A 27,858-nucleotide genomic window follows, 5' to 3' on the forward strand; every position below is an offset into this window, starting at 1 on the left:
CATGCTGCTGCTCTGAAGGATACCAGGGAGGGAAAACCTCCATGGACGGGACGGACACCCTTGGCTGTCTCCTTTGTAGTGCAAGAAATGGTCACACTTTTAATCCCAGCATTTGGGAGGCAGAGGAAGGTGGATTTCTGGTGCCAGTTGTAGAGTGAGTTCCAGGGTGACACAGAAAAACCCTACCTCAAAAACCAAAATAAATCAAATAAATAAATAAATAAAAGAAAAAGAAAGAAAGGCCTGTGCTAAAAGGTCTGTGGGCTCCTAGGCTGGAGGAAATGGATTGGATAACTGGTCAGGACCCTGGTGGAGTACAACTGGAAGTTAGAAGATTTAGAGAAGATATTCCTAAGGGGCTGCTCTCTGGACCCATGCTCTAGGCATCAGGAAGTTTAAAAAAGGCACAGGGGCCAAGCGGTGGTGCCACATGCCTTTAATCCAAGCATTCAGGAGGCAGGTCTGTGAGTTGTAGGTCAGCCTGGTCTTCAGAGTGAGTTACAGGACAGGGTCCAAAATAATAATAATAATAATAATAATAATAATAATAATAATGACACAGGGCAGAGAACTATGTGGTGGCAGTAGCCATGGAGGAAAGCCTAGGGTTCATCTCCTCTCCCCAAGGTTGATCTAAATACAATACCTCCCAATCAGGGACACTTGTACTGAGCTCTCAGAAAGGATACCCTTCAAGAAGACCCAATGGTCTTCTCCTGTAAGGCTGCATAGCAGCCCTAGTCTCAATCAAGTTCTGCTTTTGGGAGGAACACTTGATAAGCACTAACACCTCTTTTTTTAGATTTCAGGCTACTCCCATTTGTCTTGTGAACCACAGTAGGGAGGAAAGGAAAAGTCTTGGAACAGCCTTCCCCAATGCTGTTAATTAAACATCCCTATGCTGCTATGAATTCCCGCACTCGCCTGAGCCCGGAGAAAAAGCACGGGGCAGTTTTATCAACGAATCTTCTGCAGGCAGGGGCTAGAGGCTAGGTAGTCCCCGGGTACCTAGCGTTCAATCTGTCCTTGTTTTATAGGCAATGGCCCTCTTCTCTCCTGTCTCATCTAAGAAGAGAAGCAGGCTGTGGGAAGGAAGAGGAGATACAGAAGGAGAGAATAAAAGAGGAGAGTAAGGAGTGAGGGCTGGAAATGAGAAACAGGTAAGCAGGAGGCTTCTCTGTCGTTCTCCTTTCCCCACCTACAGCACTCCACGCTTTTCTCTAAACAAAGGTATCCATTTCAAAGATAGCAAGCGAATGGCTCAATTAAAGCAGGGAACCAGCCATTAAAGAGAGACAGAGGGAACAGTGGGGACAGTGGGACTGACACGTCCAGAACCTGGGGAAGGGGTAAAATAGCCTCTCCTTACTCCTAACTCTCTCCGGGAGTCCAGGGAGGCTTCTTCAAGCTGGACCCTCTTTCTCAGGGCTGAACCTATCAGACAGGTCCGCTAAACACCTGGCCATCGGATACAAGCGTCATCGGGTGCCAGGGGCACCAGGGCCCTTTGCCACCTAGGCCCCGCCCCCAGCTTCCCGCGCCGACTCTCGCGGCCCCCCGCCGCTCCCGCCCGCACCCAGCCCCTCGTCTTCTACCGCGCGCGTGCGCCCCATCCCCGCACACCTCCCCCGCCGTCGCTGCGGGCGCGCGCGCGTGCGTTCCCGGCGTCCCAGGCAGAAGCTGGAGACCAGCGACCGGCTGCGTGTCAGGCTCTGAAAGGGCGCTGCGAGCCCGAGAAGCGGGACCCTGAGAGGTTGCAGCTGGCGCGGGCCTGGCCGCCCCTCTATCGGCGGGCCGGGCGGCGGCGCCAAGCGCGGAGGCTGGGCTCCCGGGGCTGACGGCCATGGGCGGGAGCCGGAGACGGCAACGGCAGCGGCGGGCCCCGCGGGCGGGGAGGCGCGTGGCCCACGGCCCCTGACGGCCCCGGAGGCCAGGCGTGCCCCCGCGCCTCGGGGGGGGGGGCGTAGCCAGGCAACGCCCGGCGCGCCCGCCCATCCCCCGCTGCCCTTTTTTCCCTGGCTGGGTGCAAGGGAGCATGCCTGTGTCTGGCTTTGGCCAGCTAAGAGTTAAGTCGAGGGGCGTGGAGCTGCCTTCCTCTTGGGGGCGTGCCCCCCTCCCCTGCTAGGCGGCTCGGTCCCCCGCGGTAGGGTAGGGTATGGCCCGGAGTCCGGGCCCGGGACCCGTGGTCCCAAGCGTCGGCCAGTGAAAGACGCCTTCCTCTTCCCGCCCTCTTCTTTCCCTCGCCGGCCAGCACCATGGGATGTAATATGTGCGTGGTCCAGAAACCGGAGGAGCAGTATAAAGTGATGCTTCAGGTAGGGCGCCTGGGCTGCTGCTGGGGCGAGGGGCGCAACCGAGCCAAGGAAAACTGTAAACCCCAGGGGAGGGCCACGTGGAGGCGGAGAGGCAGGTGTGGGAGGACGAGAAGGCTCGGAGAGGAAAAGGTAGGAAGTCGATTTCACCCTCATATTGTGAATTGCTGGGTGCTGGCACCCTGTGGGAACCAGCTAAGGATGGCATGAACGGGGTGGAGATAGGTGTTCGAGGTACATCACCAGGCACCCCAACCAAGGACTTCGAACCATGTGTCCAGATCAGCCCGGGTGGGAAGTTAGGATTTTGTCCTATAACTGAGAGACACTCAGTGGCCCGCGCGGGATGGAGGTTGCTTAGCAACGGGCTGGGTTCCCCGGCACATGTTCCCCTGGTTGGACCCAGAACCAAAGAAACTGTAGAGTTCCCGCGAGCCAGAAGGCCAATCCCGTCCTGGCATGCCAGACTCAGTACGTCGACAATCGAGCTGGGTTTGGGTACCCATTTTCGCACCCAACTCACTGGTCTGACCCAGTCATGACTGTCGACTCCCGGGCCCCGGTCATCTTGGGTGAATGGGTGACTCCGGGATAGGTGGTGTCCAGCACGCACTCTGCCTGTTAGCTTCCGCTTTGGCCTGCCAGGCCTTGGGGACAAGGAGGGCGATGCGAGCGACTCCTGTGCTGCAGGAGGAGCCACCCTACTAGCTGCACGCTCGCACCTTGAGCTGAGCCCAGCCCCTCAGCCACGAGTGGGGTCCCCTTGCTTGTGCGTGGCGTAACTACGTGAGTGCGTGCCTGTGCTCTGTCTGTGTACGCGGAGGCTCTCCAACCCTGCGCGTGTGTACTTTTTGTGTGCACCCTGCGAGTTGTTTAGAGAAATGTGTCCCGGATGATGTTCATGGAGACGCGACGCACAAGGTCTAAGTTTAGAGTGGTTGAGATTATCAGAAGGAGGATCAGGATGGGCGCAGATGTGGGCGCAGACAGGTGAGTTTAGTGACTTGTGTCTCCGCTACTGAGTTTGCTGATACTCAGATTGTTGATTAGAACCCGAAAACATGTGCGCGCCGGAGGGGTTGGCTCAGAGAGAACCTGTAGACTCCTGGACGAATAGTGGAAAAATTCCTTTCAGGAACGCGGCGGGAGTAGTAAGGGAGATGGTGTCAGTCATAGTAGTGGGATGGTATTGAGGTGGTTTCGGGAGCCCAACATTCTTGCTATGATCTTACCGTCACTACTAGCAAGAATGGGAAGTAATGGGGGAAGAAATGGTGGGCATGGAGCGCCACGTTGGAGGAGGAGGCGCTTCCGGTCATTTTTGTTTGTCTCTGTGGCCTCCCTTTTTCTATCCTCCCTAAAAATTCCCTCAGCCAAACCCGCCCCGTCACTGTTGTTTTCTCCTCTTTTGTTCCCACTGTTTGGAGCTCTCACCTCCCTCACCTGTCCGTTGCCACACTAATAGTGAGTAAGAATCTGGAATGACCTAGCTGGAACCGACAAAAGGGGTTCAGTAATAAAAACCCTTTGGATTCCAGAACTAGGGCTGCCTCTATTGGGGTTTCAATGGGCCGGAAGGCTGGGGTGACCCTAGGTAGGAGAGTCCCTGATGGCCTTATTAAAAGAGAGCCCCACGTCTCACAGAAAGAACTTGCCCTCAGCTAGGTGGCTGGCTAGAAGGGAGGCCACTGCAGAACAGTCTTCATCCTCGGTGCTACTCTAAAATTTGGAAACAAACTTTCATTTCTTGGTTCTCCTTGGCAGACCAGATGGTTTTAAAAGGCAAGAACTGTTCTTTCAAATTAAGTAAAAACAAAAGGAATGTAGAAACAATATATGGAAATCAGTGAAAGCTATTAGGTAGCCCAGGTGAGGAGCTTGTGGGCCTCTAGGAGAGTTTTCCTTCAGGCCTGGATCCTAACAGATCAGATGGCAACTTTTGTCCTGAAAACTCTGGCAGTTATCAGTATCTCTTCCTGCCTCCCAAGATCTTTTAAACATGTGCGCTATCCACATTGAGTGTCCTTTTTTCTATCTCTTTCAAGGTGACTTCGTTCATGGCCTCTGCAACTTGCCTGTAGAGACTTTCTCACTATGACACTAGAACTTAAAAGAAAATTACAGTTTTGTTAACATCAAATTCACAGGCATACAATGTATCTTTTAAAAGAATACAATTTAGTACTTTTGGCTATTGTGGATAATGCTACAATGTATTGTAGCATTGTATATTGTATATTGGTATACAAATGTCTTAATCCCTGCTTTCAATTCTTTTGAGTAATATCTAAAAATGGAGTTACTGGATATATAGTGGTTTCCAGTCATTTCTTCCCAGTAACACTAACACGAGCAATGTACCAATTTCTCCACATGCTTATCAACACTTTTAATTTCTGGTGATCTTTATAGCTGTCTTATGGGTATAAAGTGTCATCTTTTGTGGGTTTTTTGTTTGCTCAGATGTAGTGCTGGGGATGGAAGCCAAGTACTTGTATGAGTTAGGCAAGAGCTCCACCATGGAGCCATACCCCCATACCCCCAGCTCTCTCATTGTGGATTTGATGGTTTGCATATCTGTTGGCTAAATGCTGTAGAGCATTTTTTTCTTGTGTTTATTGTATGTTTACATTCCTGCTTTGCAGAAGTGTCTGTCTTTATGCTATCATGATGGAGCATTCTAGGAAGTTTTTTTTTTTTTTTTTTTTTTTTTTGGTTTTTTTCGAGACAGGGTTTCTCTGTGGTTTTGGAGCCTGTCCTGGAACTAGCTCTTGTAGACCAGGCTGGTCTCGAACTCACAGAGATCCGCCTGCCTCTGCCTCCCGAGTGCTGGGATTAAAGGCGTGCGCCACCACCGCCCGGCATTCTAGGAAGTTTTGAAGTTAGGAAGTAGTTGGTCCTCCAAGTTTCTTTCTCTCGCGTTTTTTTTTTTTTTTTTTTTGGTTTTCCAAGACAGGGTTCAGGATTTCCTAGTAATTATAGAGTCTCTGTAGACCAAGCTGGCCTCAAACTCATAGAGATCTGCACGCCTCTGCTTTCCAAGTGCTGGGGTTAAAGGCTTGTGCCACCACCGCCCAGCCCAATTTTCTCTTTTTAAAGATTATTTTGGCTCTACGGGTCCCTTGTTTCCTTGTGAATTTTGGGGTCAACTTGTTTTCTGAAAATAAACTGGGATTTTGATGGTGTGGAATTGAATCCATAGCTTAGATTGTAGAGTATTGCCTGTTTATTTGGGCCAGGTCTTTTTTTCAAATATGGCTTGTATTTGTTAAATTTGTTAGGATTTAGTCATCTCATCATTTTTGTGTGTCGATCTTGTGGCCTGGTGCCCTCAGAGGCCACAGAGGGCATCAGAACACTGAACAGACCCCTGGAACTGACATTATGGACATTTGTGAGCCACATGGGTCCTGAGAACTGAAGCTGGGTCCTCTGCAAAAGCAGCCAGTGCTCTTAATTGATAAACCATCTCTCCAACCCAAGTATTTTATCCTTTTTAATATTATTGTAAGTGGAATTTCTTTTTAGGGCAGCCTTTTAAAGCCAGGTTAGTCTAGAACTTATATAGCAGGCTGGGCTTAAACTTAGAACAGTCCTCTTGCCTCAATTTCTCAATTCTCAAGTCCATGAGCCATTATGCCAGGCTTGCAATTGTTTTCTAGATTTCACAATAAGATAGGACAGTCTTCGGTCACTGGATGTTTAAAAAGGTCCTGTTCTATGTCTCAGTCAACTGAATGGGCTGCAGCAACAATGACAACTTCTACTCAGTGTTAACTATTAAGGAGACATGTGGTACGTTCAAGCTGCTTCCATCAGGTCATCCACTGCAGACAAGTGCTCTCAGTATTCCTTAACAAGTGGGAAAATTGAGGTAGGAAGATCAAGAATTTGAGACCTCTACTCCAGAACATGATCCTGTATTATAATAACAATAACTTAAATAACTTAAATAAATAAGAGCAGGAGCTGATGAAACGGCTCAGCAATTGAAAGCACTCGCTGTACTTCCAGAGGAACTACATTTGATTCTCAGCACCCACATGGTGGCTCAAAACTGTCTGTAACCCTAGTTCTAGGGAATCTGATGACCAGGGGAACACCCAGGAAGTGCATGTGGTGCATTCATGCAGGCAAAATAATGCATATACGTAAATTAAATTGTTAATTAAAAATCCACAGCTACCCTCCTTACTGGTAGAAAAAAGTGAGCACATTTCTCTCTCAGATTATGAACAAGGCAAGGATGTGTGTTCTCACCATATCCACTCAATAGTGTAGTGGAGGTTCAAGTCACAACAGATTGGCAAGGAACAGAAAATGCATCCGAATTGGGAATAAGTAAGTTTGTTTCTATTTGCCAAGCAGAACTTTAAAGTTTCAGGTGTGTACTGCCACCTGGCTACTGGGTTTAGAAGGTTGAGGAAGTTCCCTTCTGTTCCTGGTTTGTTAAAAATTTTTATAATGGGAGGTTATTTTGTCAGATGCTTTTTTTGTCACTATTGAGATGGTTGTGTAATGTTGTTATCTATTTGACTGATAAGATCTGTTACAGGCCCTTTAGCATGTCAGAACTTCATGCCTATGTGTATTATTTCAGTTGTGCCCTTCTAATATACTTAAGCAGGTTGAGTATCCTTATGAAATACAAGGCCTTACTCTGAAAAAAGGGGGAATATACCACTTCTCTTGATTAAAAAGATGACTGCATGTTGAGGTATAAAGGAAGAGTGGAAAACTGGAATCAGAGCATCCTGATCTGCTCGCCGCCTCCACCCTTCACACCAGCAGGCCCTCTTGTCATTCATGTGTCTCATCAGGTTCCAAATTCTTTGTTTTCCCTGTTGTCCTGGTCTTCCTAAACTTGTCGTTCCTTCTCTGACTCTGACGTGCTAGCTTACCTAACGTGTATTGGCTTAGTAAATCAGACTCCACAAAGGTGCCTGCTCTCCACTGGAAGCCACCCATTCCTTCCGGGGAGCATTATGCCCACCTACAACATTAGAGGAAGGGTGAGTTTAGGACAGGCCTAAGACTAAGCCAGCTCTCTCCACCCCCACTCCTCCAGACAGGGTTTCTCTGCATAATCAACCCTGGCTGGCCTTGAATGCAGATATCCTCCTCTCTCTGCCTCCTGAGTGCTGGAATTAAAGGCTTGTGTGAGTACCTCCCTGACACCTTTAGGTGGTCTTGAAAGGTTTTCTTCCAGTACTTGCTTGCTGACTGCCTATTGTGACAGCCTCCATCCCAGTTGTTGGATCTGGTGGAGACTCCTTCCCACTGCCCAGCTCAAGAAATTTGGATCTGCTTGCCACCTTGCATCCTTTTCTGAGCTTTCTAAAAAATATTTATTTATTTATTATGTACGCAGTGTTAGTTTCCGTGTCTGCCTACAGGCCAGAAGAGGGCGCCAGATCTCACTACAGATGGCTGTGAGCCACCATGCGGCTGCTGGGAATTGAACTCAGGACCTTTGGAAGAACAGTGTTCTTAACCTCTTAAGCCCCCTTTTCTGAGTTGAGGGCTGTCTGATACTTTGAAATAAATTAACAGGAAAATAGCAGTTGCAGGGATGGGCAGTAAGGGTATCCAGACCCTAGGGTATGACACCAATCACCACTGTCTCTGTTACCATGGTTTTACAGGTATGTAGACATAAAATACAAAACCTGTTTCACTTCATATTCCAAACACATGCAGTTATCATATGGTAAATACTTTAGTTAACTTCAAAACAAAGAATGTCATGTTTACACATGTGCACCCCACAGTAAATGTATTTATTTTTAGCCCTGTGACCTGTGCGGCATCTCCATGGTCTAGTTTTCTTTTCCTCCATCAGGTTGATGTGGTAAGTAGGTAAGAGTAGTTCTGCCCCCAACCCTTACCTGTGGGCAAGTCCATGTGCTTCAATTTCCCTACATGGCTGTGTGTCTCAGTTTCCCCCACTTGTTAATTCCTTGATGGAAGCAGCTTGAACGTACCTCCTTCATAGTCAGCATTGGGTCTCCTGCGATACCAGAGGTAGAAGTCATCATTGTTGCTGCAGCCCATTCAGTTGATTGAGAAACAGTACTCTAGTGACTGAAGACTTTTTATCTTATTCTGAGAGCTTCTCTACTGTGAAAGAAAAGGGAAGTAAAAAACAGAGGAAAGGGCTCAAATTATGAGGAAGTATAACATGCAGGGTGAGTTAGGAGAGGGACAAGAGTAGCCCCATAATTTGCACTTAGGAACAGGCTGAGAAGTTGCAGGCCCAGATGGCAAGATACCTTCCTTTTCATAATGCATTCTTCTGTCTGATCTTCACTACTGCTTGGAGCAGATAACATCATTCTGCTTACGGCTAACTGTGAACCTTGCCCTTGCTCTACTAGGTTATCTGAAGATGCTGGGAACTTTGGCTCCTGGCAGCTATTTATTGTGCAAGGGAAAAAAACTGAACAAACACCCAAAGGGCATGCTTTCAGGAAGTTAGCTATTGACCTTAGGGCATTCCTTCTTCCTGTCAGATGGCCTCTGGAAAGGCAGGGAGGGTGATCTCAGTCAACTCCGAGTCAGCTTTGGGAAGGGAGATAGTGCTGGAGATTGATTTGGTTTCTAAAGGAGTTTTTGTGGAGGAGTCTCTCAATTCATGACCCCCTCCTTCACCCCAGGTTTATCCCCTCCCCCTCCCCAGGCCTGACTTCACTTCCACAGAAGGAAGATCCTTGTTCAAATGTAAATCCAGATTAAGGGTGATGGGGGGGGGGGTGTTTGTTTGTTTCCGGAGTATGCATTTCCTTCTCACATGCTGGGAGTGGGGTTGCTTTCCTGCTGCTTTGAGAGCTTCAGATGGGAACTTTGGAGAAAAGGACAGTGGAAGTCTCGAATTACTTCAGTGTCGAAGTGCAGTGTTTTTACAAATAAATGGTAAGACCTTACACAGACCTATTAAATTAGAAATCCAGAGGGCATTGTCTAAATCAGGTCTATGCTTCTACGCTTTGTGCAGTTGACTCTTTTCACCACCCACACTCACCCCCCTTTTTTAAAGATTTATTTATTTATTATGTATACAAGATTCTGCCTGCCTGCATGCCTGCAGGCCTGAAGAGGGCACTGGATCTCATTACAGATGTTTGTGAACCACCATGTGGTTTCTGGGAATTGAACTCAGGACCTCTCTGGAAGAGCAGTCAGTGCTCTTAACCTGAGCCATCTTCAGTTCCCACCCACATTCCTTTAGAACATACAGGCAACTCTGAAGATACCCACTTCAAATACTCCAGAAGATCTCACAGATGCAATTCTGTTGTCCTTCTCTGCTTGCTAGCCCTGGAGAGGTGGATAGAAAGTATGTATACAGAGAGGTTGAGAGTGCTGAATGAGCAGCCATACCCTTTCCCGGCTTGGCAAATGTGGATGGAATGTGTGCTGTGTTCATGCTAGAAGTTAAGGCATTTCAATCAGGCAAGGGTCAGCCCCTGTGAAAAGAGAAAGTGCACCTTATGCCTGGCATGGTGATACACATGTGTAATCCCAAGATTGGGGAAGCAGAGGCAGGAGCTTCATGGCAATACCCTGTCACAAAGTGTGCTTTATAAGGGGGCCTTATTTGCAGCCACTACCTGGATTATGTGATGAAGCTGGGCATCCCTAACCTTGAAATACAGTGGGGAAGAAGTGAGTACACTGTCATCACATGGCTGGTGCTCTTGCCAAAATATTTAACCTGAATCTTCTCACAGAGAACAAGTCAGCAACTATAGATTTTGGTATATTCTTCTATATATATTCTTCTATAAGAGCTCTGCCAAGAGCCCCATGTCATGAAAGGTGAAAGGAAGAAGTGATAATAGGTTTAAACAAAGTAGGTAAGGGGCAAAAGTGTGCTTCTTAATTTGATCCAGGATTAGAATAAATTATAAGGATGTCATGGTACAATTGGAGAGTTTCAGAAGTGTCAGGTGGGATTCATGATAAATTATATGATATAGTGAATAGAGTGGTTCTAATGCTTCTGCAAATTTAAGTGAAAGCAGGTGCATTGTGGGAAGAGCTGGGTAAAGTGAACATGCAGGTGTTTATTCTTTTTGGAAGTTGACAGTCTTCGAAACCCTGAGTTGGAGGCTTCTGTTAGGCCACAGGCAGGTGGGGGGGAGGGACAATAAACCCTGAATGTTGAGTACCTGCTGTGTTTCTTCGGGGATTTCTTTTCATTTTGTTGATTGGCTCAACTTGACATTCCGATAATACCTGTCTGGGCCTAGGCTTCCAGCATATCTCCTGTGTACACCAGGAGTCGGTGGGGAACTGGAAGCTAACTTCCGGTTTCTTTTCTTCCCAGCCTCAGATTCCTCATCTGAAGAATGGGGTAAGCAGACTGATTGTGGCACCCGAGTTCCCTAGAAATGATGTAGCTTCACTGGTTATGTTATTCATGAGTGTGCAAAGGACCATTTCTCAAGCCATATAGGAACTCTCAGGTCTGGCAGGATATCCCGAGGTAGGGCTCTTTTGGCCCCACCTCTTCTTTCCTTTCTGGAGATCCGAGACTAGTAGGAAGGCATCCCAGCCCTGAGCGCAAAGAGGCACTCTGACACTGCGGGGGTGGGGGTGGGAGTGGTGAGACGGGGGACCTGTTCTGGGAATCCCTTTGATACCTCTGTGCACCTGCCTGCGCCTCTTGCCTCCCCCCCCCCCATTGCCGCTGCCGCCACAGCCGCAGCCTCAGCAGCAGCAGCAGCCGCCGCCGCCGCCACACTCCCTTTGTCTGTAGCTTCAGATCCAGAAGGCGGGGCCGCCGCTCCTGGGGCCCCTGCATATCTGCCACCACTGCGTGGTTCCACGGACACTCCCCACTTACCTTCCTTCAGCTCCTGGCAACCATTACACTGTTTTTGTCCCCATGGATTTGCCTGATGGAGACGACCCATTTAAATGAAATGCCATACAATATTTCCTTTTGTGTCTGCTTTCTATTGCTTAATATAAACCATTTTTAAGGTCCATCCATGTTCATACATCTTAACAGTTTCGTCTTTCCATTCTGTGATAGAACAACACATTTAGTAGACCCCAGTCTACTTGGAACTTGCATGTCCATTTGCCTTGTACTGTTGGATGTAGCTGTCTGTCCCCTCCCACTACCTTTCAAATATATAGTTTCATATATATATATGAATATATATGTGAAATTATATATACATTTGAAACTATATATATACATACACACACACATATAGTTTTTTGAGACAGGGTTTTTTCTGTGTAATAGCCCTGGCTGTCCTGGAACTTGCTTCAAACTCAGTATGATCCACCTGCCTTTCCCTCCCAAGTGCTGGGATTAAAGGCATGCTCCACCACCTCCCAGCTTGCCTTTCAAATGCTAAAACTAAATCCATATGACACTATTTTCATCTTGGTGGTATATTTAAAAAGTGGTTAATTTTGTGTTAGGTGTATTCTACCACAATAATAACACTATAATACTGCCTCAGATATCCTTGTGATTAAGTTTGAATAGTTGCCTTTTCTTTTCTTTTCTTTTTGTTTTGTTTTTGTTTTTTGGTGGGTTTTTTAGGTTTTTTGTTTGTTTGGGTTTTTGAGACAGGGTTTTCTATGGCTTTGGAGCCTGTCCTGGAACTAGCTCTTGTAGACCAAGCTGACTTCGACAGAGATCCACCTTCCTCTGCCTCCCATGTGCTGGAATCAAAGGCGTGCGCCACCACTGCCCGGCTTAGTTGCCTTTTTTTAAAGGCCTTCCTAGTTACTTTATAGAAAGTTGACTATTTTATACTTTGAGGTAAAATTCTGTTGGCTATGTTTCTGGAGGGGATACTAAGTCAGGCTGGAATGAGGAGTGCCCAATGTAATATCTGGAGATGGCCTGGGATCTGGGCTTGGGATCCCTGTTCCAGCCAAGGGCTCCAAACTTAGCATCAAATCAGGAAATAAGCAGAACTGGATGCTGAATCCATCATTCAGAGGAAACAAAGTCCCAGGCCAGGGAAGTAGCAGTTGCTGGGGACTTCAGTACAGATCTTTGAGTTGTCTGTGTGGTGCTTTGAGTACTTCTAATGTTTCAAAAAAGATGTGACTGTGTACAAAAGCAATGGTAGTAGTACAGAATGAAGGAGCAGTTGTGTAAACAACCGTGAGACTTGGATTTTTTTTTTTTATGGTTTTTCGAGACAGGGTTTCTCTGTAGCTTTGGAGCCTGCCCCGGAACTAGCTCTTGTAGACCAGACTGGCCTCAAACTCCCAGAGATCCGCCTGCCTCTGCCTCCCGAGTGCTGGGATTAAAGGCGTGCGCCACCACTGCCCGGCAAGACTTCGATTTGACTGCAACACTGTCCTTGGGCATTGCAAACAGGAATTTGGCACTGGAGTGGGTTTGGAGATATATAGGAAGTGTTGATAAAAAGTATTCTTCTGGATTGTTATAAAGTACATAGGTTGTACTTGATAAAGGGAACATTTTGTTTTCTGTCTATAGTCTCCTTAGTAAGTAATGGAAACAAAGTAGATTCCTTTCAGATTGCTCCAAAGGAGGGAGGTTCAGGCTTGGAGGTACAGGCTTGGATTTGATGAAGAAAATAATTTTTAACCTCCTCCCTGCCCCCGGCCCCCCCCCCCCCCCCCCAGTAATGAAGATGCTCATTGATCTGTTTCTAAACTATATTCTCAGTCCAGAAACCTTTTCCGGTGTTGATTTTTTTTTTTTTTCTTTGAGACAGGATTTCATGTAATTCAGGCTGGCCTCAAACTCAGATCCCATTTGCCTCTGCTTCCAGAGTGCTGGGATTAAAAGTGTGGGCTACCACCTCTCAGCTGTTCAGCCCTTCTTATATAACCCAGGACTATCTCTGCCCAGGGATGGTACCACCCATTAATGGTCTGGGCCCTCCCACATCAATCATTAATCAAGATGATATCTCACAGATTTGCTTACAGGGAAATCTTATGGAGGCATTTTCTCAGTAAAGATACTTTCCCCCAGATGTGTCTAGCTTTGTGTCAAGTTTAAAAAGCAACCATTACATTTGACCGCTTGTAATTTGACACACAAATACACCATTTATTTTTTTTTAAGATTTATTTATTTATTATGTATATAACATTCCATGTATGCTTGTATGCCAGAAGAGGGCACCAGATCTCATTACAGATGGCTGTGGTTGCTGGGAATTGAACTCAGGACCTCTGGAAGAGCAGTCAGTGCTCTTAACCACTGAGCCATCTCTCCAGCCCCCAAATACACCATTTATTAAGCTATAACCTTTCATTTCTTGTTTATCGCCAAGATCTCAGCAGCATCAACATACCAATATAAAACACATTCCAAACTTTAGACCCTCCCACAGTTGAGGCTGGAGAGATAGATGACTCTTCTGAGAACTTGGGTTCAATTCCCAGCACCCACATAGTAGCTCACAATTGTCTGTAACTTCAGTTCCCAGGGATCCCACACCTTTACATGGACATAGAAGCAGGCAAAACACTAATGCACATAAAATTAAAAAATAATCATTAAAAAAGAAGTTCCAAAATCTTTGAAAATTCAAGCATTTTAAAAGTTTAGTTTTGCTGGTTGTGGTAGTGCACAACTTTAACCCCTTAATCCTAACACCGTCGAGTCAGAGGGTTTGTTGCCAGTCTGGTCTACAGAGGGAGTACCAGGGCTACACAAAGAAGCCCTGTCTCAAATATACGAAAATAAAAGTTCAGTCTTTTTAAAGCATCCAAAGTCTCTTCATTTAACATCGCTCAACTGTGGGTCCCTATATAATCAAAAATAAACCAGGACACAGTCACAATCTGAACAAAGCAAAACCAAACTTCTACCTGTAAATAATTTAGTGTCTAATGTTGGGGAGTCACTCGCGACCTTCTGGGCACCTCCAAAGGGTTTGGGTCATTTCTCAGGCTCCATCTTAGAGCTGGCTTCACTTCAAAACTTCTGCTGTGTGTGTGTGTGTGTGTGTGTGTGTGTGTGTGTGTGTGTGTGGTCCCTACAGAGCAGCTTGAATTTTTTTTTTTTTGGTTTTTCGAGACAGGGTTTCTCTGTAGCTTTGGAGCCTGGTCTGGAACTAGCTCTTGTAGACCAGGCTGGCCTCGATCCGCCTGCCTCTGCCTCCCAAGTGCTGGGATTAAAGGCGTGCGCCACCACCGCCCGGCTCAGCAGCTTGAATTTTAAAGAAGTAGGTTCTAATACCAGCAAAAGAATGCCTCAACAACTTGCCAATGAGTGTGAGAGAAATCAGGTGACAAGGAAAAACAGGTTCCTTTATTCATGTCATTTTATGTGGGCTGCCACTAGAAGGTGTGGCCTAGGTTTAGGGTGAGTCTTCCTACTTCAAATGAGCCATCTCTAACAACCAAGACTAGCCATTACACCCACTGAGCCATCTCCCAGTCTCCACTTTTTAAATTTTTATTTTTTAAAAATTTTTAAATGAGGGTTGGAGAAATGGCTCAGAGGTTAAGATCATTGCCTGCTCTTCCAAAGGTCCTGAGTTCAATTCCCAGCAACCACATGATGGCTCATAGACATCTGTAATGGGGTCTGGTGCCCTCTTCTGGCCTGCAGGCATACACGGAAAGAATATTGTATAAATAATGCATAAATAAATAAATATATTAAAAATTTTTTTTGATGATTTGTGGTGTATGCATTGTGTGTATGTGTTACATGTATATACAGTTGTTTGTGTGAACCAGCCAATGATCTTCCAAGATCTACCTTCCTCAGTCTTCAGTTCTGGGGCTCTGGGCACATGCTTTTACATGGGCACTAGTAATTTGACCTTAGAACCTCTTAAGTGTTGAGCCCTCTCTCCAGTCCTCCACTTCGATTTTTGAGACCGGAGTTTCATCTGGCTTGATACTCAACTGATAATTCACCTAGGCTAGCTGGCCAGTGAGCCCCAGGCATCCTGTCCCACCTCCTCAGTTTTGGGATTACAAATGTCCCTCCCTCTCTATCTCTCTTTCAGGTTTTCAAGACAAGGTTTCTCTGTATAGTCCTGGAATTTCTGAAACTCACTCTGTAGACCAGGCTGGTCTCAAACTCAGGGTGGGTCTTGCCTTTGCCTCCAGAGTGCTGGAATCAAAGATATGTGCCATGAATGTTCAGCCAGCCCTAGCATTTTCCTTAACAATATGCTTTTCTTAGTGTTTTATTCCTATTTTGTTTGTTTGTTTTGAGAGGGTTTCTCTGAGCATCTCTATCCCTGGCTGTCCTGGAACTCAGTCTGTAGATCAGGCTGGCCTCAAATTTCTGAGTGCTGGGATTAAAGAAGCCACCACCGCCTGGCAAAGGGACATTTTCTCAGTTGAGGTTCCCTTTTCCCAAATAATTCTAACTTGTGTCAAGTTGACATAAAACTAGCTGCGCAGTGTTCTAGGGATTTAACTAAAGACCTTCAAGTTTATGTGGCAAGCACTTTCAGACTAAGCTATCTTAGTCTGAAAGGCCTACACAGTCCATGTGGCCAATCTGTCTGGCATGCTGTGTCGGCCTTTATCCCCCATGATCTTGGGCATATAAGATTATTTATTGTGCTCTATTCAACACATTTGCCCTCCATTTCTGTGGAGGGCAGATCCGAAAGTTGTTTGAGTGACAGACAGGTTAGCTGTGTTAACAATTGAACATTACTTCCTGAGCTTGCATGATTTCGCAGAATAAAGGCCAAGAAGTGACAAACAGGTGTTGAAGAGTATAGGCCAAGTTTTTCTGTTTCCCCGCAGTTACTCCCAAATAACCACACAGAGACTTATTATTGATTATAAATGCTTGGCCTTTGGCCTTCTCCTTCTGGCCCTTCCTGTTGCCTGGCAGCCCAGGCCTGAGATGATGTGGTGCCTTGGCTCTGGCTCCTGGGTGAAACCTCCTTCTGACAGTGAAGATTGAACTCTGGCCTAAGTGACTTGAGACCTTCTTGACTTGACTTTGCACGCTGACAAGTATATGTGAATAAGGTACAAGCACTTATCCCAGCCTTGCTTTGGGACATGGCAGCCTCCACACTTAATGAAGATAATCATGGCAGAGCTGAAACTGCCCATGCACCACCCTTGATCTTTCTTTCTCCCAGAGGGATTCTGTGTACTGAGTTTCGTGCAGGTTTTCTACTGCTGATGCCTTTAAAAGAAGCAAGTGTGAATCAGATAGTGGTAGTTGGTAGAGGCAGGAAAATAGATTTCTAGGCTAGCCTCTGCCATAGAGTTGAGAGGCCAACCTGAATAACTTTGATCCTAACAGGCATTTTTTTCATTCAGTACTGGGATGGTTTGGGCTACCTTTCCTCTGAATGGCTTTGCTGCCCTTTGATGTCCTTTGCTAAGTAGCTACTGAGTTTTGTTTTGTCTTTTGGTGGCTGGAGAGACCGCCAAGGGTGCTGGGAACCAAACTCTTATATTTTTGGTTGTGAGCCTAGACTTTAACAGCTGAGCCATCTCTCCAGCCCATGAGTTTTGTTTTCTTAGTGCTATGTAATGGTTTTCTTTGGACTAGTACTTATGCAGCCTCTTGTCTCAAATGCTTCCATTTTTTTTTCTATTGTTTTTCCCCAGTTTTCCTACACCCCATACACACTGTTCATTCCCAAGGCAGCTGTTTGCCTTGTTCCAATTACATTTCTGGTATATTTGGATTTGTTTGGAGCTTGTAACAGGTGACAGTGCAGAGAGCATCCTGAGTGTCTTTTGTTTGGTTTTTCGAGACAGGGTTTTTTTGTAGCTTTAAAGCCTGTCCTGGAACTAGCTCTTACAGACCAAACTCACAGAGATGCACCTGCCTGAGTGCTGGGATTAAACCACTGCCCAGCCAGCTAAGTCTCAGTGTGAATGAAGAGGGGAGGCTGGTGGAAGCCTGACTAAATTCTATGCTGTTTCCCCCACTCCCCCCAGTCCTGGAAATAGATCCAGAGCCTTGTGCATGTTAAGCAGATGTTCTACCACTGAGCTACATCCCTAGGCCAGAATACCTTTTACAGTATAGTAGTCTGAAGGTCAGAAATGCCTCCTAACAGTTGGGGACCATACAGGCAGGGTTTCATGCAGGTTAAGAGCTGCCATTGTCTCTAGCCATGTACCTGACCCCACACAGCTTTGTGCAGTGCCTTGTATATTTCCATCTTATTGAGAGCCTTTACCTGCTCTAGAAGGATTTCTTACTTCTTCCTTGTAACAGATTCTCTGTCCTATCTACCTTCAGTTCTTGAGGATTACCATGGCCTGAAGAGGTAGAGGAGTTCCAGGGGTGTGGCCACCACTTGGGCCAAGAGAGCCCTCTAGCCTGTTATAGGCAATCTCTCTGGCTCCTTTTCTGAGGTGCTAAGACTATGGTATTCCCAGCCCCCACTGGCCTGCCCTGCAAGCTCTTCCCAGTGCCTGAGCCTGGTTTCCATAGTAACAGGGCTGCTGGGTAACTTAATGATTCCAGGGAGAAAGGCATTCCTGCGGTTCTGTGTCACCTGAATATCCCACACTGTGCTTGTGTTTGTCTTCCTGTCCTGGGATTTCAGGGTAACTCCTCCCACACAGAAACCCCCAGTTGATCTCTCTGACCTCTTCTGCCTGTTTGTTAGCAGATGTTACAAAACAAAGCTGAGGAGTAAGCCGGAGCACTGGTTGGTTTCCGTGCTATAAGCACTCTACTGTAGCCCATTTCAAGCCACTACTGTGAGCAGAGTAAAGAAATGTGTTTGCTTCCAGACACTTAGAATGGAAATAATGCCAGGCACACAGATGACAGTAAAGTGTAGTAAAGCAATTAGAGAGCCAGGAGGCTTAGTCTTTATTGCCTTTGTTCTTAATTCCATTCATTCAGTTGCAAGTTTCTCAGTCATAATGTTGATATTAATGTCTGTTTTTAACAGCTGACTCCAGCCACTTCTGGGGAGGCCATTCCTCATATTCTTGTCAAAGGCTTTTGACACACACCTTGCCTAGTGTCCTGTGCATAGCCCCTTCCCCGGTCTGCCTGGCTAACTGTGGCCTCTACAGTAGACTGCTTTTCTACTCCCCTCCTTCCCTCCTCCTTCCCCCTTCCTGATCTCTAATTTCCTGCATAGAGGAGGCTGACCTTGAACTCCTGATTCCTCTGCCCTGTGAGTACTGAGTGTTCCATCACACCCAGCTCCATCTACTTTTTAGAAATACTATTCTAGAAAATGTCTTGCCTGAGAGAAGCTGTTTCCCTTGAAGATGTTCCAGTAATTCCATTTTAAGAAAGACTTATCTAGTGTGATAACCATAGATTACGCAAAGATGCATGAAAAATGCCCAATTCTTTTTTGTTGTTGTTTGTTTTGTTTTTCAAGACAAGGTTTCTCTGTGCTGTTCTGTCACTCACTCTGTAGACCAGTCTGGCCTTGAACTCACAGAGATTCTCCTGCCCCCTTGCCTGCTGGGATTAAAGGACTGTGCTATCACCACCCAGCTGCTATATTCCTTATATCAAACATCGGAAATGGCCTCCTTGCTAAGTAACAGAGACAAAGCCAGTAGGGTTTGAAGTATCTGCCCCTACCTTATAATTCACAGAGAAAAGACTGCCAGGAAGTGTGTCCACAGGGCCACAGCATTCCATACATCCCTGAGATCACAAGCAATTTTGCTTTTCTCCAGTGGACTAGTATTTCTCTTGTATTCAGACAAGATGGAATTTTTGTTGTTTTGGGACTTTTGTTGGGGAGGGGACAGAACCATGTAGCACAGTTGACATCAAACTCTTGATCTTTAGGTTTTTAGAAACAGGGTTTCTCTGTAGCTTTGGATCCTGTCCCAGAACTAGCTCTCGTAGACCAGGCTGGCCTCGAACTCACAGAGATCTGCCTCTGCCTCCCAAGTGCTGGGATCAAAGGTGTGTGCCACCACTGCCCAGCTTACAACTGTGTTTTCTCCAGCCATAGCTAAGGGACTTCTCTAGTTCCCTGCAAGTGCTTCTCTCCTTGTTCTGTCCCTAGGATAACTAACCTCCTCATCTGTTTTCTTTCTTCATTCCTCTTTCTTCCTCCTTTCTCTCTATGTCTGACAGGGTCTCTTGTAGTAACCCATGCTGATTTGTTCTATAGCTAAGGGTGACTTTGAACTTCTAATCTTCCTGCCTCTTACCTTCTTTTTCTGAGGTCTTGTATTTGATACAGTGTGGTGGCACAAGCCACTGTACCCAGCTCTTGTTTTTTGTGGGGCAGAACTTAGGCTTTTGCTATGTATGTCAGACTGACCTCAAATTCACAGTGATCCTCGCCAGCCTCCCAAGTATCATTTCTATTTTTGGCGCATCACTTTTTTTGCACCTACTCAAGGATGCTGCCTATCTCTCTTCTAGGTGGGGGTGATGCCTGGTGCCATGCCAGTTAGCTCATCCCGGTGAGGAACAATGGGTATGGTCTCAGTCCAGAAAGGTTTGTTATCAACTGCTACCTCCAGAAACTGCTTCCTGCTTACCTTGCAGGCCTTTGACAAGTGCCCTGAATTGTGACATCTGTTTGCTATGTTACATTGCTTTTTTTTTGTCCCATATCCAAGGAAGACCTAAGGAGTGAAACAAACCGCTCCAGAACTTAACAGACTCTGGCTGGGCTGAGAGTAGCCTTCTGCCAAGAGGTACTTGCTCCATACCCAGTTGGAGTTGCCTGCCAGCTTTCCTACCCAATGATGGGTTTCCCTCCTTTTCCAGCCAGGGTCTCAGCCTGTTTCTGTCTAAAAGAATACCCCTTCTACCTCCACTCCCTGCCCATTATTTTGCTTTTCCTACCTAGCTGTTCCCTGTCCTGTGTTATAGGAAGGCTGCTTGTTGGTTCCCAGCTTCTCAGCCCCGAAATAATCACACAGAAACTATATTATTTAAATCACTGCTTGACCCATTAGCTCTAACTTCTTATTGGCTAACTCTTACATCTTAATTTAACCTGTCTCCATTAATCTGTGTATCACCATGAGGTCATGGCCTACCAGCAAAGTTTCAGCGTGTCTCTCCAATGGCTCTATGGCTTCTTCCTGACTCCGCCTCATTTCTCCTAGTATTCAGTTTAGTTTTCCCCACCTAGCTGTGTTCCCCTATAGCTCTGCTATAGGCCCAAAGCAGTTTCTTTATTAACCAATGGTATTCACAGCATGCAGAGGGGAATCCCACATCAGTCCTGCTTCTGCCTCAGGCATCTTCCTTTGCCCCTCAATCTGACCACTGTACAGGCTCTCCTTGACTCAATTTGTTCACTGGCTAAGCCTCACTTTCCTCATTTGCTCAACAGAGACAGTGCTGAGTCTCTCTCAAAGTTGTCAGGACTTTGGATTTCATGGGTACTCAATTTTTGGAGCCCTGCCTGCCACCTGGTGCATAGCAAGTGCTCAATAAATCATGCTGGCCTTGTAAGATTCACCATTTGGCTCCTCTTTTAGGACACTTTGCAATTCCAATTTTTTTTTTTGTCAGGAAGCTTGCAAGCTGGCATTTCCTTGTACATTTTTACTAATTCATTCCCTTCCGTGTGTTCATTGCTTTGCTGTACTTGGTTATCCTTTGGCCCTGGTGTTAGGTGAGCACAAATTGACACTGAGGTTGACTCAGTCATCATCAAGGGACTCTGGGTCTTCTAGATGCTAGCTCTGGCCAGAGGAGAGGCAGGTCCTGATGGGAGGATCAGAGAGCTCTGAATGGTTCCTAGTAGAGGAGGATTACAGATGTTTTGAGATGATGGCAGAACTTTCAGACCCTGTACTTAGTCACCTGGCTTTGAGGGAGTCACAATATTCAGAACTCTGGGTTGGAGGCTGATGAATGGGGTCTGCCTGGGAAAGAGGGCACTAGGGGTAGCTAGAGCTGTGAGTAGAAAGTATATTTCTTGGTTGAACAGGTCTGGGTGCTGGTTAGCAGCTCAGGGTCCTGCTGGCCTTCACCTCCAGAGGGGAGAAGCCGGCTCATGAGGGTTCTCACAGAGGCATATCTCTGCCACAGGTGAACGGGAAGGAGCTCTCCAAGCTGTCTCAGGAGCAAACCCTAGAGGCCCTGCGTGCCTCCAAGGAGCCCCTGGTGATCCAGGTGCTGAGACGCAGCCCCCGTCTGCGGGGGGACAGCTCCTGCCATGACCTTCAGCTGGTGGACAGTGGCACTCAGACCGACATCACCTTCGAGCATATCATGGCACTGGGCAAGCTGCGCCCACCCACCCCACCCATGGGCATCTTGGAGCCGTACGTCCTCTCTGAGCTGTGAGTTGCCCTCAGGAGGGCCTGGGCCCTGCCTCCTGAGAGGACATGCCACCTGGGGCAGTTGTCCCCATGTGACCCACAGGTGGCTTTCTTCAGCTCTAGCCATAGTGGGGAAACTCAACTCAGCTGCCACTCTTGTGCAGGGAGGAGGCTCCTTGACTCTATAGCTGACAGTGGCACTTGGGCTCAGAAACCTCCAAGATTCTGTCCTCAGGCTTGGCATCAGCTGGCAGAAAGGCTAAGGGGAGCCTAGGTGCTCAGGGCCTGGTTGTTCCTCCTTCCTCTTTCTTCTTCTGCCCCATCTTCTCTGCCTCCTCACAAGCATCTCTCCTTGAATGTTCTTGCATCCCTTGTCTGTCCCATTCTTCCACCTGCTCTGAATTTCCTCTATCTCTTCGACTTCTTTCTTTATCCCTCTTAAGAAAGGCCTTCCATCCTGGCCTAGCTGCCATGACCATGTGAGCGCATTGACTCACTCTGCTCATCCCACTGGGAGGCGGTCCTGGGAGCCCTTTGTTCCAAGAGGTAGGCCAGAGGGTAGTGCAGTTAGTCTAACTTCAGGGCAAGGAGGCAGAGGGGTGCTTGTCTGCTCTGCAGAAGGCTGGGATAATTCCTGAGGGTTCTGCATGAGTGGGAACAGTGCTGAGGCAGCCTGGGCACTTAGCTCTGGAGAAATCAGCCCTTGTTCTGGGAACTGGGATGGGAAGAACTAGGTGTGCCTGCCCAGGTCCTTAGGATGGACCCCTGCGAGCTTTAAGGAGCATTCCTGATCCTGCCACAGCTTTTGTGTAAATCAGAAAGGAGGGTTCTACAGGCAGCAGCTTGGCCACCTTCCCTAGAGAGCACATCAAGAATAGGGTTCTGTTTACTACACTGGGACTGGCCAGCTTGGAGCTGGGGCTAGGGTGCCACAGAAGCAGATGGCCCATCTGACCCCCCCTTCTCCTGGGCAGCCCCCCCATCAGCCATGAGTATTATGACCCCGCGGAGTTCATGGAGGGCGGCCCGCAGGAGGCAGAGCGAATGGACGAGCTGGAGTACGAGGTGAGCCTAGTGGCTGGCCTAGCCCTTCTGCCTGGCCAGAACCTGTAACCAGCAGGAGTCTGAGCAGGCTCACTTTCTGCAGCTCTGCCCAGGCTTGGCTCCTGCTGCCCCCTGGTGGCTGGGCCTCATGACCCTTCCCAGAAGAGAGCAGCCTGAGTCAGGGAGGGTGTGGGTGACGTGGTGTGTTCCTTCTGTCTGTGTTGGTGACTCTGTGTCCCATGCATGTGTTTGTCCTGTGTGTCCTGTACATTCTGTGTCTTGGGCGTTTCCTGATAGGGAAACCACTGAACACTTGCATCATTTAGGATGGTAAGAGAAGGGAGCCCTCAAAGCCAGGAGCAGCATACTAAATTCAGAGAACGGAAACAGAAGATGTGGGGGTGCTGCAGGCTAGGATCCGAGCCAAGGATGCAGCCAAGTCTGCAGGCGTCCCCGCTCATACACTTCAGTTCTTTATAACTCTACTTCCTCCCTACCCCCGTGACAGGAGGTGGAGCTGTGTAAAAACAGTCACCAAGACAAGCTGGGCCTGATGGTGTGCTACCGCACAGATGATGAGGAGGACCTGGGCATCTACGTTGGAGAGGTATGGAGAGGTGTTGTGGCAGGCTGTGGCACACAAAGCCCCAGAGCTGTTCTAGCTGAGCTCTGTGGACTCTCTACAAAGCCTGTCCAGGATTTAGAGCTGCCCAGAGGCCTAACAATAGGTTGTGGTAGATTGTGGGTGTCGAGGCCAGGGTAGCTGTGGTTTCAGTATATCCAGGTAGACAGTGCTGTCTGTGCCCAGACATCAAGTACTTAAACACCCCACCTTTTCTCTCCCTACTTCCTTCCCTTTGGCAGATGTCTATCCAGCAGCAACCCCTCCATTAGCACTATCCTACTAAAGCTACCCTTCCAAATGGAAAATGTCCCGCTGCCCAGAACATCCCAGACTTGATGTATGAAGAAGCATCTAGCTACGTGCCAGCACCTAGCTCCTGCCCTCCCCCCCAAAAAAAGCCTCTGAATTGGGTGTGGTCTCTGTAATCCCAGCACTTGGGTGGGTCAGAAGTTTCAAGGTTACCCTTAGCTACACAGTGAGTTTGAGGTCAGCCTAAATTGCTGGAGACCTTATTTCAAAAACACAAGTTAGGTATAGGTAATGGTGTTTTTAAACCCAGCACTCAAGAGGCAAAGGCATGTACATTTCTGTGAGCTTGAGGTTAGCTAGAGCTACATAGTGAGACTGTTTTAAAAAGGAATGGGGGGGGTATTCTGGAAGGATGATTTTTACTGCTCTTTCAGAGGGCCTGAGTTCAATTCCCAGAACTCAAATAGGATATCTCACAAACACCTCTAACCCCAGGGATCCAATACTTCTTCTGAACTCTACCAGTACCTATACTCATGTGCATATACATATAAAAAATAACAAAAATTTAAAAATAAAATAAATCTTTCTCAAAAAAGTTGGATATATAGTTCAATGCTAGGTGCTGCCCTGGCATACACAAGGCTCTAGGTTTCTTAGCACAGAAAAAAAGAAAGACTTTGCAAGAGTATAGCAGTGCAAGGGATAGAGGAAAAAAGTGTTGGGTAGGGGCTAGGGGCTACTTCTGGTCATTCTGTTTCTCCCAAGCTGAGGGAGCAAACTGCCTGGGCCCACTGTTCTGCCCCTGCTTCTGAGACCTTGGAAGCTGCTACTCTGAGGTGAAGTGGGAAAGTAAGCAAGTCTGTTATTTGCCTTGGGAGCACCCCAAGATAAGGCTACCCATACACACTCACTTGCACTGAAAAGGACACCATAGGTGCCCAAGTCCCCAAGATGCATGTGTCCTGCAGGTAAATCCCAACAGCATTGCAGCCAAAGACGGCCGGATCCGTGAGGGAGACCGAATCATCCAGGTGAGCGCTTGAGCAGGTTGCCATGCCTGCCCTGTGGCAGCCCTGTTCTCTCTCTCTCCATGGTCCATTCCTAGATCTTTTCTGCTGAGAACCTGGCCTTCTACCCTGGAACCTGGACCTAATCTTATTTCTGTTCTGGTTAACTGCCCTGAGTGACTCACGTGTATGCCTATCAGTACCCCCTGCCCTCTTTCCCTCTATTTCTGCTCCCCCACTCTCTGAGCACACATGCTCTTGCACAGTCCAGGCCATCCTTTCCCCTGATACATTTTGCTTATTTATGCCTTCCTAGAGTTCAAGAGCCTGTCCTTAGCACAGTCAGAGCCCTCCATTAGCATTCTTGTTGATTGTCTCCCTGGACCTCTGCAGATTAATGGAATGGATGTCCAGAACCGAGAGGAGGCAGTGGCCATCCTGAGCCAGGAAGAGAACACCAACATCTCCCTGCTGGTGGCCCGGCCTGAGAGCCAGGTGTGTATGTCCACCTGACTGGGTGATAAAAGGCCCCTCAGAAGCTTTCTGTCTTGAAAGCTGCTGGTCTGTTTGACTTTACTGAGAGCATGGTCTTAGGGCAATGTGGAGGGCATTGGGGAAGCCTTTAAAGTGTTGGCTAGCTCATTTTTGTCTCTGCAGCTAGCAAAGCGGTGGAAAGACAGTGACAGAGATGACTTCCTAGATGACTTTGGGTCTGAGAATGAAGGGGACCTTCGTGCCAGGAAGCTGAAGTCACCCCCTGCCCCACAGGTAAGGAAGGACAAAGAAAGACATGCTAAGTTGGGACGGCAAGAGAGAGGGAGGAAGGAGAAAGGGACTTTAGGTGGACATGGTCTCCCAGCCTGGGCCTAGGGAGGAATAAGCCATGAGCAGAAGCTCTAGTCCTACTGCATCACACTTGTGTGTGGAAATCTAACTGATTATGTTTGTCATTTCTGTCCCAGACTGGAAATGATGAGAAGGGTGCTCCTGATGGGGGCCCAGGCTTGAGCAACAGCCAGGAGCTGGACAGCGGGGTGGGCCGGACTGATGAGAGTACCCGGAATGAAGAGAGCTCTGAACATGACCTGCTGGGGGATGAGCCCCCCAGCACCACCAACACCCCTGGAAGCCTGCGCAAGTTTGGCCTGCAAGGGGATGCCCTGCAGAGCAGGGACTTCCACTTCAGCATGGACTCTCTGCTGGCTGAGGGGGCAGGACTGGGGGGGGCTGACCTGCCTGGGCTCACTGATGAGGAGTATGAACGCTACCGGGAACTGCTGGAGATCAAGTGCCACCTGGAGAATGGCAACCAGCTAGGCATCTTCTTCTCCCGGGCCTCCAGTGGCAACGGTGCCCTGGACGTCAACCGAAATGAGAGCCTAGGCCATGAGATGGCCATGCTGGAGGAGGAGCTTCGGCACCTAGAGTTCAAGTGCCGCAACATTTTGCGGGCACAGAAGATGCAGCAGTTGCGGGAGCGCTGTATGAAGGCTTGGCTGCAGGAGGAGGAGAGCCTCTATGACCTGGCAGCCAGTGAGCCCAAAAAGCACGAGCTGTCTGATATCTCTGAACTGCCAGAGAAATCAGACAAGGATAGCACCAGCGCCTACAACACTGGGGAGAGCTGCCGGAGCACTCCCCTTCTCATGGAGCCTTTGCCTGAGATCCCCCTGAAGCGATCTGCTGCGGGCAATTCCAATTTGAACCGGACCCCTTCTGGCCCTTCTGTCACCGCCCACCCCAAAGGGGCTTCTTCACCTGGAAGCCCTGCCAAGTTCCGATCACTCTCTCGGGATCCTGAGGTGGGCCGGAGACAGCACTCAGAGGAGCGTGTCCGACGCAGCACCAAGACAGGTGTTACTCTGGAGCGTGTAGTTCCCGAAGGCAGCCCTTACCTCTCCAGGCGTCATCGTGGCCAGGAGAGCGAGCATTACCAGAGCTGTGTGCAGTTGACCCCGCCACGTACCCTGGAGGATCTGGGCCATGGCTCCTTGAGCTTGGCTAGTGGTCCTCGGGTGGGTGGGGTGGTGGCCGCAGCTGTCGAAGTACCCCGCATGGAATGGAAAGTGAAGGTGCGAAGTGATGGAACCCGCTATGTGGCCAAGCGGCCTGTGCGAGATCGGCTGCTGAAGGCTAGGGCCCTGAAAATCCGGGAAGAGCGCAGCGGCATGACCACTGATGATGATGCAGTGAGTGAGATGAAGATGGGCCGCTACTGGAGCAAGGAAGAGAGGAAGCAGCACCTGATTCGAGCACGGGAGCAGCGGAAGAGGCGTGAGTTCATGATGCAGAGCCGCCTGGAGTGTCTGAGGGAGCAGCAGAATGGCGACAGCAAGCCTGAGCTCAACATTATTGCCCTGAGCCACCGTAAGACCATGAAGAAGAGAAACAAGAAGATCCTGGACAACTGGATCACCATCCAAGAGATGCTGGCCCACGGTGCCCGCTCAGCTGATGGAAAAAGAATCTATAACCCTCTACTCTCTGTCACCACTGTCTGAGCTGCCCCAGCAAGAGCCCAGTCCAGGCCTAGAGAGCCTGACCCTCACCCTCCCTTAGAATCTAGTGTGTGTCTATGTGTGTGCTTGCACGCTGTGCTCATGCACACGCCTGTATTTGTATGTGTGCACAGAACTTTGGTAGTAGAAAGCCCCTAGAAGGGACACTTCTCTTCCACCTATTTCCTGCTCCCCAAGAGGCTATGTCAACAGCCAGCATAGAGGGCATACTCATAAAGGCCACTTGTGTGTGCCTGCATGTTTGCGTACATACACAGTGCTCTTGATATGTTCTTGGAGACAGGGAAGTCCGTGCAGAGAGAAGTGAGGTGGACTATCTTAAGCACAAGAGAATGTCCAGCTTCTTGCTGAGCATGGCCTCTTCCCACCCCTGGAAGCCGCAGTTCCTTGTAGACAAAGGCAATCCTGAATTTTGTGGTTTTTCTCCTTTTCTGTGCTTGCCAATAGTTGTTTTCTGTTTTGTGGACCTGCTCTGGGGGTTGGCAGATCCTTCAGGCAGCCTGACAAAGGTGGACCCCACCGAGTGCTGGCTGTGAAGGAGGTTGGGGGGAGGAAAAATGGGAGGGCTGGGTGGGAGGGAAAGGAAAGGGATGGGGAAGAATAGGAAGCAGCTGTCTTGGTGGTCTCTACTCTGAGGAATGGCAGGAAGGATCTGAGTTGGCTTTTGAGGTGCACCCATGTGACTGAGAGTGAAATCACAGGGATTGTGGGCACAGTATCCATCCAAAAAGAATTTGTTGACCCCTGGCCTATGCCACCTGGAGCAGAGCCACTTTTAGTAACCTGAGCAAGAAGCTTAGATGTTCAGGGGTTTGAGAAGCCAAACCCAATTGGCAACAGGGTAGACCTCACCTAGCCTAGAGATTTGGTGGGAGTTGGGATGCCTGGACCCAGTGAGAAAGGAAGGTGGGCTG

The 27,858-nt window shown here is 48.1% G+C and overlaps 1 protein-coding gene across 6 annotated transcripts; it reads left to right on the top strand.

Annotated features, from left to right (window-relative positions):
• The first annotated feature begins 1,110 nt into the window (after window positions 1-1,110).
• On the top strand, window positions 1,111-27,487 carry Pdzd4 (PDZ domain containing 4). Of its 6 annotated transcripts, XM_057760332.1 has the most exons (8): window positions 1,666-2,315; window positions 21,265-21,518; window positions 22,472-22,562; window positions 23,050-23,148; window positions 24,387-24,449; window positions 24,819-24,920; window positions 25,083-25,193; window positions 25,388-27,487. In XM_057760332.1, exons 1-8 carry the CDS (start codon window positions 2,256-2,258, stop codon window positions 26,924-26,926), a joined length of 2,319 nt encoding a protein of 772 aa, XP_057616315.1. In that variant the 5' UTR covers window positions 1,666-2,255; the 3' UTR covers window positions 26,927-27,487. The 6 variants fall into 6 exon arrangements, with proteins under 6 accessions (XP_057616321.1, XP_057616315.1, XP_057616316.1 ...); XM_057760333.1 differs by lacking the exon at window positions 24,387-24,449; XM_057760338.1 differs by lacking the exons at window positions 1,666-2,315; window positions 21,265-21,518; window positions 22,472-22,562 and adding an exon at window positions 1,111-1,160.
• The last annotated feature ends 371 nt before the right edge of the window (window positions 27,488-27,858 follow it).

Source organism: Chionomys nivalis, chromosome X, assembly GCF_950005125.1.
Source record: "Chionomys nivalis chromosome X, mChiNiv1.1, whole genome shotgun sequence".
NCBI lineage: Eukaryota > Metazoa > Chordata > Mammalia > Rodentia > Cricetidae > Chionomys > Chionomys nivalis.

What these genes read in the sequence shown, in the direction of transcription:
- Pdzd4 (XM_057760332.1), top strand. Translation starts at nt 2,256, where the DNA reads ATGGGATGTAATATGTGCGTGGTCCAGAAACCGGAGGAGCAGTATAAA. An exon ending in TGGGCATCTACGTTGGAGAG is followed by an intron (nt 23,149 to 24,386) that starts GTATGGAGAGGT and finishes TGTGTCCTGCAG; the next exon opens with GTAAATCCCAACAGCATTGC. An exon ending in AGGGAGACCGAATCATCCAG is followed by an intron (nt 24,450 to 24,818) that starts GTGAGCGCTTGA and finishes GGACCTCTGCAG; the next exon opens with ATTAATGGAATGGATGTCCA.